The sequence below is a fragment of the Cottoperca gobio genome, chromosome 10, assembly GCF_900634415.1.
Source record: "Cottoperca gobio chromosome 10, fCotGob3.1, whole genome shotgun sequence".
Lineage (NCBI taxonomy): Eukaryota > Metazoa > Chordata > Actinopteri > Perciformes > Bovichtidae > Cottoperca > Cottoperca gobio.
Genome location: NC_041364.1, coordinates 6,209,555 through 6,219,284, shown reverse-complemented (window position 1 = coordinate 6,219,284; position 9,730 = coordinate 6,209,555). Strand labels below are relative to the sequence as shown.

At 38.9% G+C, this 9,730-nt stretch overlaps 1 protein-coding gene across 1 annotated transcript; it reads right to left on the bottom strand.

The window, feature by feature from the left end:
* Positions 1 to 450: 450 nt before the first annotated feature.
* LOC115015010 (integrin alpha-6-like) lies at positions 451 to 9,412 on the bottom strand. The gene is made up of 25 exons (XM_029442176.1): positions 9,246 to 9,412; positions 9,032 to 9,153; positions 8,878 to 8,957; positions 8,524 to 8,794; positions 8,135 to 8,254; positions 7,720 to 7,933; positions 6,925 to 7,121; positions 6,516 to 6,604; positions 6,301 to 6,428; positions 5,815 to 5,904; positions 5,668 to 5,732; positions 5,042 to 5,187; positions 4,802 to 4,948; positions 4,299 to 4,420; positions 4,005 to 4,161; positions 3,261 to 3,344; positions 3,097 to 3,176; positions 2,922 to 2,996; positions 2,627 to 2,729; positions 2,346 to 2,522; positions 2,146 to 2,247; positions 1,674 to 1,784; positions 1,409 to 1,513; positions 1,115 to 1,240; positions 451 to 624 (listed from the first exon to the last, which is right to left on the bottom strand). Exons 1-25 carry the CDS (start codon positions 9,410 to 9,412, stop codon positions 538 to 540), a joined length of 3,165 nt encoding a protein of 1,054 aa, XP_029298036.1. The 3' UTR covers positions 451 to 537.
* Between the last annotated feature and the right edge of the window lie 318 nt (positions 9,413 to 9,730).

Below are 9,730 nucleotides of genomic sequence, written 5' to 3'. Positions count from 1 at the left end.
TACTTTTAATCACGAGCAATCTAATTGTTGAGTTTTTATGTCAAATTGAATGAATGAAACCCTTCAAAGGCAGAAGGGACCTTTGTGCACGACTTCACCACAAACACAGTAATGTTGCACAACTACAAACACAGTATGTCACGAGCAACAGTATTGTAATCACATGTGCTTTCGATGATCAGCGGTCCCATTAGGATGTGGTGGCTGCAATTTTCCCCTTAAATTTCAGGTAAATTGTTCCTTATCACGACCTCTCATCCGTCCCCACCACTCGCACATTCCTTCATGGTGAAAGTATAGCACAACTTTTTTCATGTTGTTGTAACAGTTTTTTGGTATCAAACAAGTGATATTTTCTGCTTCATTAAAAAACCCTCAAGAAAAGTTTGTATGTATTTTATTTCATTTCATTTTTTTACAAAAGCAGCTAAAAACTTGTATCACGTAATTAGTTCACGTAGTAGATGATATCTGAGCCGGAGAGAAACCTTATCATCTTGTGTTCATGGCATGTGTCCCGTACAACTGATGCTCCTTCTAGCCTTTAAGGGGAGCGGTCTCTGTCTTTGCATCTTCATCATGTGAGGGCTTCTTGTTGTGAGCGAGGCAGTTGATGCATCCACGCTGACAAGAACAGAAGATATAAGAGTCAATACAACATTTACTGAGGTACTACATCAAAATGCTAGTAAAAAGTCATTAATCCTACCTTTATCTACTTCACTTAAATGCTTTCACATTAAGAGGCAATGCTTTTCACAACATTATATATGTAGAGAATATTAACTATACTGCAATCGAGTAAACTGCAATTTTATTATCATACAAAAGGTGAAACCTGAATATAATGCATTGCGTTAATTCCTCTGAAATACTTTTTACTGTATCATTTCTGAATGACGTTTTTATTTAATACCTTATTAATGACGGTAAATCTTTAACATGGATGCAGAAAAATGTAACAATCGGTTAATTTAGATAGAAAACTGAACCAATGAAAAGAACTTCCAGAAGTATGATAACCTTAGTACTTGCATACATGGAATAGCAGTATTATCTTAGCAATCTTTCTTCTTTCACAAGAACAATTTTGTACATTGAAGTTATTAGTTACCTTCCACAACAAGAAGCCAAGAACTGCCAACAACAGGAGCAACGAGATGACCGTCAGAAGGATTATCCACCAGGCGACTTTGGTGAAATATTCATTCTTTCTCTCGAGGAACACTGTAAGTTTTACCTGTGGATATACAGATATCAGTGTGTTCACCTGTTTGTCATGTTAGTTACATCAGTGTGATGGTACTGCAAAAATTACGCAGGGAATTTAAACCATTATGTAAGCCTGAACAGATTCATCGTCAAACACAACGTATGTAAGTCATTTAACAAAAACACTTGGCTTTACCTTTGTCCCAGGCTTCTCCGATTTAAGTTCAATATTCTCTGGAGAGTTTGTTAAACTGAGAGTAGCATCCACTACAATGTCCAGGTAGTTCAAATAGCTGTAATCCTAAATGGGAAGGGCAAACAAATAAAAGAGTGATGTTGTCAGACCGGCTGGCAACATGCAACAAAGAGGAACAAAACTAAAATGTGAATAATTCTTGGAAGATCTAAAAGCAACAAAACCGTCAGAACTGATGCATTTCAAACATATGGAAGGAAAACACCTCTGTAAATGTGGTGTTCCAGAGACGTGAATGCAGAACAATCACTGCATTACTGTCCAAACCCCGCAGAGGACAGCTTATCTGCACACACGTCAGTCCATCGGAGCAGGTCTGAAAGGGAGGACGACAGGCCAGACACTCTCATGGGACAATGAACAATGTTGCTACATCCCTTTCTTTCTGCAAAATGTTTTTTAATTATATCAGGGACAATGCACAATGCATGTATTGCACCACATATAGCTAGAAGCTCCGCTGTAGTCCCTGGGCGGAGGCTTCTAGAGATGCGCAGGTTACAGAAATAAAAGATCAGTGTGTAGTAAATCAAAACTTATGCAAAAAAACTAAGAAACAAGAGAAAATATAACAACCACCGTGAAACAAACAGCAGAAGAACAATAATAAATTCCCACTTCGGAGGCGCACACCATCAACAATCCCAACAATAATAATAATAATAATGATTTCTTACCAGGGTTTTGTATTTCCTTTTTTTTGGAAGAAATCGGAATCCGTCAGTAGAGAAAGCTTCATGTTCAGTGTCACGTCTTTTCCTCGAGGGGTCATGCCACCCCTGAATGTCACACAGCATCAGGTTAGAGGTGTTTATTACTACAGGCATTGCTTGAATCTTTGAAAAATAAAACAAAAAAAGGAAGAGGTGCTCATTACCTTTACATGTTTAAGTGGATTGACCTCGTTCTCAGGTGAGCAGGGGACAGACTGTACACCTCTACTGCTGATCTGAGTCAAGTACAGAAGCCATTTTCCCACAGAGTTCTCCTTTGGCCAGGAGATGTTTAATGATGCATTGGCGAAAGATTTCAGTGGTCTGCCCAAATTTGTTATCTGGTGCAAAAATGACATATTATAGCAGTTTCTCTTGACTTGTTAGCGTGGGGGGATAAAAACAATTAAATGCACTTTACAGTAAGATAGCAACGACAGCTCACCCTAAATTCATATTGAACCGGCGTTCCAATTTCATCCACTGATTTTACGGCGCTTTCACCGCTGAAGTTCTCACCGAGTGACACTTGAGAAGGCCTGGCTAGTCTGACAAACAGAGATACTCCTTAATGTTATATTCTTTAATCTTTCCAAAGCATTTAAAACAATGTTCAAGCCCGAAAGTTATCGCAAATAGCTTTAAGAACATACATTTGGATATATTTCTGCAGCAAAAAACTGGCAACAAACATAAAACACAATTTAAAAGACGTTAAGAAACAACAGTCTTGTACTTACCCATATACTTGCAGCTCCAGCTCAAAAACCACTTTGGCTATTGCCTCGACTGGTTGTATAGACTGCACACTCGTCCTGCGTCACAGGAATAACACGACATGTTTATTCATAATCATCTCCAGCTCACTAAGAAAAAGAAAAAGGTGCAAGTTTCCATTTTGATCAACCTACTTACGTTTGAAGTTGCAGGGTGACGTTGACGTCTTTTGTACTCAGTGAGATGCCAGATGTTGTGAGTAGGACATAAAAAGTGACCTGAAGGGACAGAAATATCTGTGATACAGTTCATGCAGATTGTAGTTCATATACATGTGGAGGAAACCGAGCGGTGCGACTCACTTCAGCATCTCTTCGCAGTGGATTTCCCAGTTCACAATTAATTTTTGTTCCTTTGCCATTGGCTGTACAAGTCACTTGTGTTTCCTGTGAACATGCAGAAAACAAGGAAATGTGTCTCTATTGAGAAAACAACAGGAAGGGTCTGTTTAGATAATCCCATTATAAGTAAAAAAGGTATATTAACTCAACTACTGCACTTTAACTTTCAGGTATTTGTAATTTACTTACTGTAAGTATTTTAATTAAATTACAATTCAAAGGAAAACATTATAGTCCCCTTTATTTATTTAATAACTGTAATTACTAATTACTTAGATTGAGATTAATAATACAAAATATAATCAACAAATAAATCATGGAGATAGATAGGAAATAACTTAATTACTTAAGATTAGCCCCACCTTCAGCAGCTGAAACATTAAAGTGATTTATACTTTAATGCATCCGTAATAATAATCTAATTATATAATATAGAGAATATATACTTTCTGCACTTTTGTGTAAACTGATGCAAATGCTTTTGTACTTTTACTTAAGTAACATTTTAAATGCATGATTTATAACAGTATTTCTACTTCTACTTATATTCTACTGAGTACTTCTTCCACCACTGGATAATACTAACAAAAACATTGTGTATTTTTCATACATATTACACAGTAATCCCAATAATGCTATTCATCAACTTTTCCATATTAGCGACTCTAACAAACACGTGTATGGTACGAGCACTTGTACACCTACTGATGCCGTGCTGTAGACTATAGAGGAGTAATGAAGAGTCTCCGGGAGGCTGATGACTGAGTGACTCTGGTGTGCGTCGTCCCCGTTTCTGTTCGTCACAGTGATCTCCAAAGCCATGTCTTCAGCAGAGGGAGTGATGACTGCAACGCCATCCTCTCTGCAGACGTTACACAACACCAGAGGAGCAGGGAGTTTGGATTTAGAGTATTGCTTTGACTAGCAGGACCCGTAGTTACATAGCTTAGCTTTTTTTTGAGTTTGGTTAGTTCTTGGTTGACCTTTTTTTGCACTTACCTGGCGAGTGATTTAAAAACATCTTGATTATTTTGTGTTTCCCTGGAGCAGAACTTGTACTGTAGCTGTAGGTTACTCTGGCAAATGTTGTCCCTGCCACATCCCTCGTTTATTAGGATAATCTGTGAAAAACAACAGAGCAGGATGAGTACAACACACACACACACACACACACACACACACACACACACAAAACCTTCCCTCGTTTGTGATGCTGCGAGTCAAAGACTTTTCTCAAGACATACCAACAGTCGTAAAGTGACACAGCTTTGTTGGAGGCGTGTCCATGATCACACACAAAACAACTCATTCAAATTAGTTTCGTTAAAACACATTCAAAATCGTTTTAATATCAACAAAACTTTAACTTTTTAAATCTTGAATTGGCTTCCAGTATCCTCTGATCATATCTCTCTCACTGTACGCTCCCTATATAGTTCAGTTCTCACAGTTTGGCTGACAAAGAGGTATACAGACAGATGGATAATAACACATGTAAATACCTCTGAGACGGTGCTCATTTGCTGGAAGAGGTTAAGGACAGGAGACACGTTGGGCAGATCTGCACTCGTCCTGGTTGTCTGACTGGATCTCCACAGAGACACAGAGACGGAGACGGGGATACTGTGCAGCCTGTCCTTAATATCACGCTGCAACAGAAAGGTTTTATTTAGGTTTCAGGTGTACAGTCTGAGTGTTTGATGGGACTCTTTAAAAAGGGACGTTGCACAATGAAACAGCACCAGAAGTTGGATTCGGATGTCAGTGCAGATTTGTTTCTTCTGTCCAGGCAGCTGCAATGACCCTCGAGGTGAATCCAGAAAATCCACTCTGGGAGGAAGCCTCACTTTTCTCCTCTCAGCATCTGCCTCCAAAGTGTAGTTGAGCACTGTGAAGGAAAAGGAATATTACTAACTGTATAATATATAGACTAGTTACATGGACAAACTACTGCTATCACCTCGCCACTACTCGTGTTATTACAACATTAACCACCATTATTACTGCAGCAAACAATTTTACAACTTTTACTATGACTTATGCCATTAAGTAATATTACTCCTCCTGAACAGCTGGCTTGATGTCATACCTTCATAAAGTATAATTTCACTAATGAGTACCAGCCATGGAGATAAGAAACAGGGCAGTAATTACATTTGTCTATTTAAAAAAACAAAACATCATTACTTTAAGTTTGACGTTGAGTATCTTTATAACACTTAGTTACTTTGTCGACTAAGACTCTAATTTGTACACTAAAAAGCATAATATTCTACAGATCTATGTCACAAAGAAATTAAATATCTATAATAGAGGAACACCTTATATTTAGCATGGAGAATACTGAACCGACAATAAGGAAGCTTACTCAGTTCAGGGTTGAACGATGCTGGATGTGCCATGTAGGTAAAGCATGCCCGAGCTGCAAAATAACTTTTAAAAATAACACTTTGGATCAGTAGACGATAAGGTTGTCGTTGGATTGTGTTGACATTTGTGTTTTTGTATATCTTACCATGTTCGTTTATCGCATTGTTCCTTTGTGATATCTATTTCAGTTGGTGTTACCTTCAGAGAGCTGCTGACACTCACCACGGGCCTTGCTCTGAAACAGAGACAAATATAACCGCTTAAATCAATTCAGGGGTTTGAGATCTGGTAAGATGAAGCATAATAGTTGTAAGAAGCATGAACAAAAAAGGTTTTGCTATCATGACTTTCTAACGGTGTCTACAAAGTGCTACGCGAGATGGCCTGATACGGATATGTGAATCATTTCTAAAACATAAAAAGGAGGTAAATATTGGGAAAGGAAAAGATATCCTAAACAAATTGACATGTAAGACACAAGCAAAGACAAAAATGAATGAAAATTAAGTCAATAAAGTTTTAATCCGCAATTCTTTTCTGGGATATATTTAACTTGAAAAGTTTAAAGTCAAGTTAAACCATAAAGCTCCAGACAATCTATCTTCTTCAAGTGTCTGTGCTGTAAAATTACCTGTACACAAAAACAGAATCAGACAGAGATCCCACAGCCAGATCAGGGTACTGATTGTAATCCACGTCCAAGTTGCCAGACAGAGAATATCCAAACAGAGAAACTTTATTGGATCTCGATGAGAGCACCTGAAAAAGTCAAAATATTGGAATTTAATTTAAAATGTCTATTTTTGCTGACTTGAACTGAACTGGCGACCTTTTCGTAAACCTCACCTGCGCTGGCTTTTTGTTGATGCCATCTGATGAACCGTAGTAAAGGTGTACTCGACCTGAACCATCATATGGTGCCCCGACGGCAATATCTGTCAAAGATGAGTATAAAGACAAAGTGGAGAGACAACAGGAATTAGAGACATAGATAGTAAGTGTATTTAAAGAAAATGTTATGATTTGATAAATCTTTTAGTGTGGGAAAACTTCAGCTAGATATTGCTGTATGTTTTAGAATAAGTACCATAACTTGTAATTCCCTCGTGTCCACAGACGTAGTTCAGCAAATGTTACACATTACTACTTTAAAGTGTCGACTATGAAAAGTTGAGAATTTAAAGATTAACACAAGTATACATTTTTTAACTTCCTGTCCGTTTAATCAGTGCGAGAAATATAAAAATGTCACAACCTCCATAACCATCTTGATTGACGTCTCCTATGTTTTCCACTGCAAGGCCGAACATGGAGTCTTTATGTCCAAGAAGTTGAGTTGGAATAATCTTCTCCCAGTTTTTTCCCTTGTTGTTGATGTAAATGTAGACTGCTCCTCCAACCAAACCATCTGCCACAAAGAACTCCGGTGCTCCTACAGCGAGGTCCTCCCACCTGCACACACCAAAACAACACAAAACAGCAACACTTACACTGTTTGTTTTGGCAGAATGCTAAAGTAATGATATGAATTGTGTACTAAAGGTTTGGGCATGTAGTGTGTGCATGTACAATTCACAAGGCCAGCATTACAAATCCAAACTGGAAAAAAAAATCACATTTTGCACGGAGGGCGTTGCTAGAATAAGACTCAGTGTGTCCAAAATGGAAAGGGTGTATCCTCTGGGGGACATGGATGTGGTCAGCAAATGTCATGGCAGTCTCCCATTAGATTTGAATATTATTTGGATATTTCTTGTGTGCAAGTGACAAGAACTGGTTAAGGCCATAGGGGTTACTAAAACGTTACAATTCATCCACTGAGGATTTTTACATCTGCAGCAAAATTCATGTAAATCTGGACGTTCATTTTTTTGTTTTTTCAAGGGCAATCTCATGGGGTAAATAAATCCTGAGCAAGGATCATCTGGGAACCATGAATATGCATACAAAATATCATAGGATTTTACTTTGAACCATAGTGTAGGATTGACGGACTGACATCTTTAGATCATGCAAAAAGTATTAGAATAGAAGTCATCAGTAAACCTACCCATCACCGTTGAGATCCACCACTGCCACATCGTAGCCAAATGAGGAAGCCAGGCCGGGACCAGAGAGAACTAATTCTACAGACAAACTTCTCTGTGCTAAAGGGTCCGCCTTAAGAAAAGCCACCTGGCCGCTGTATCCTCCTCTGGGCGCTCCTGATACGATGGTCAGCGCGCCCTGTGTGAGGAGGGCCATACCAGAGTCGGTGGAGAAACCTGGAAGACAGAATGTGAGGCTGTTTATGATGAAATTATACAATATAAGAAGGAATAAAGATAGACTTTTATTATACTTCTAAGTACTTATAAGAGGATTTTTACTCCTGAAAATGATATGTCCATTTAAGTATTTTATTAACCATTGGATATATAAAGCAATTAATGCCCCAACTGACTCAGACCAGAATATAAACTCACCCAGGTAACTGTTTCTCTGGAGAGGAATGAGTTTCAGGTTGAACTGGTCAATATCCCCAGTCTCACGGCGCTCTGCACTGGAGATGTCCAGGTTGTCCAAGGGCTCCATTCGTACGATTCCTTTAAAGCGAGACAACGGCGAATAATAAGACTTAAAATGTTGCATTATGTGCATTGATATTGTGATGGAAAGTCAAGTAAAATATTGCTTCAGGTTAAAAAGACCTGAATGTAAACACGATTTTTAAACCTTAAATGTGTCTGTTTCTTAAAATGCAATAAAAGATAGAAAATAAACGCTTATTTCCACTTAGTCTGTAATGACTAGGCGTACATGCTTCTTAATTTTGGCTGATAAAACAAATACCTGAGCTCTAAATCTAATGTACCTTTCCACTGATACGCTCCTGGTGCTCCAAATATCAGAGATGTGTTGTCTTTTGCAAAAGATGCTCCGTGACCCTGTTGGCAGTATGCAAACCAATCCTGGTCCTTTTGACGTCTGTTTAGATGTTCATAATCACAAACCACCCTCCTCCACGTCCTCTCGTCCTTCCCGACCTGCAGGTCATCCCCTAACAGGTAACACTGACCCGTCACCAAGTGAGGGATATGAAGGCTCGGGCTCGGGCTCCACTGCTGGTATCGATGAGCGCAGGTCTACAAGGGAAGGATGATACAACTATTTTGATTTTCGACAGATTTCTTTATTTTATTATTGAAACGTGGAGTGTTTTGCTTACCATTACATTTTTACCAGGACCCTGACTCGTCACTTTTACTCCCATCCACTGGTTGTTTATGCTTTTACTATCGAGGAACTCTGGAGAAAATAAACAAGTTGAGCCACGATCAGTACAGACAAAGATGAGTTATATAATAAATTAAAAAACAGACCTTCATTATCAAACTCAATGGGCTGGCAGCGCTCGGATGATGTTGTGAGATCACACTGGTAAACAACACCTGTAACATTCTCTTGGTTCTGGTGTTTTGATCGTGGCGCTCCCACCAGCAATCTGTTGAAATATACCTCAGCTGGTTAGAAACAGATGCAAACTCTAATTTCATTAACTCAAACGTTCCTCAAATACCTATAATTGTCACTCACAGGTTCTTTCTGCTCGGGTTCAGCTGCTGGTGGAAGGCAACAGAAAATCCAAACAGGCTTCCTGCATCTCCATTTCTCTGCATCACGCTCGTGGTGTCCAGATTGAAAGCTGCAACATTAAGGTGCCAGAAACTCCACAGACACACCATGTGCCAGTGCTTTGCCATGGTTATAATTGAAATGTGTAATCTTCTCATGCAGTGCCCGCGCTCTCTGAGAGCACAGAGTGAGAGTAAACCCTCATAGAAAAAGGATTGGTCCGTAGCAGGTGCAAACTGGCTCGCTGTGGACAGACAAACAGGGTGTGGTGGCAATATATTTATCTTCATAGTGACACAACTACACTGTTCACCTGTATGAGTTGATAACTGTAGTTAATATTAACCAAGTTCTGCTTCGATGACACACCCTCTGAACAAAAGTCTTCTCTGCTGGCAGTGAGCTGATAGTCAATCAGAGCTGAATATACATATATATATATATAG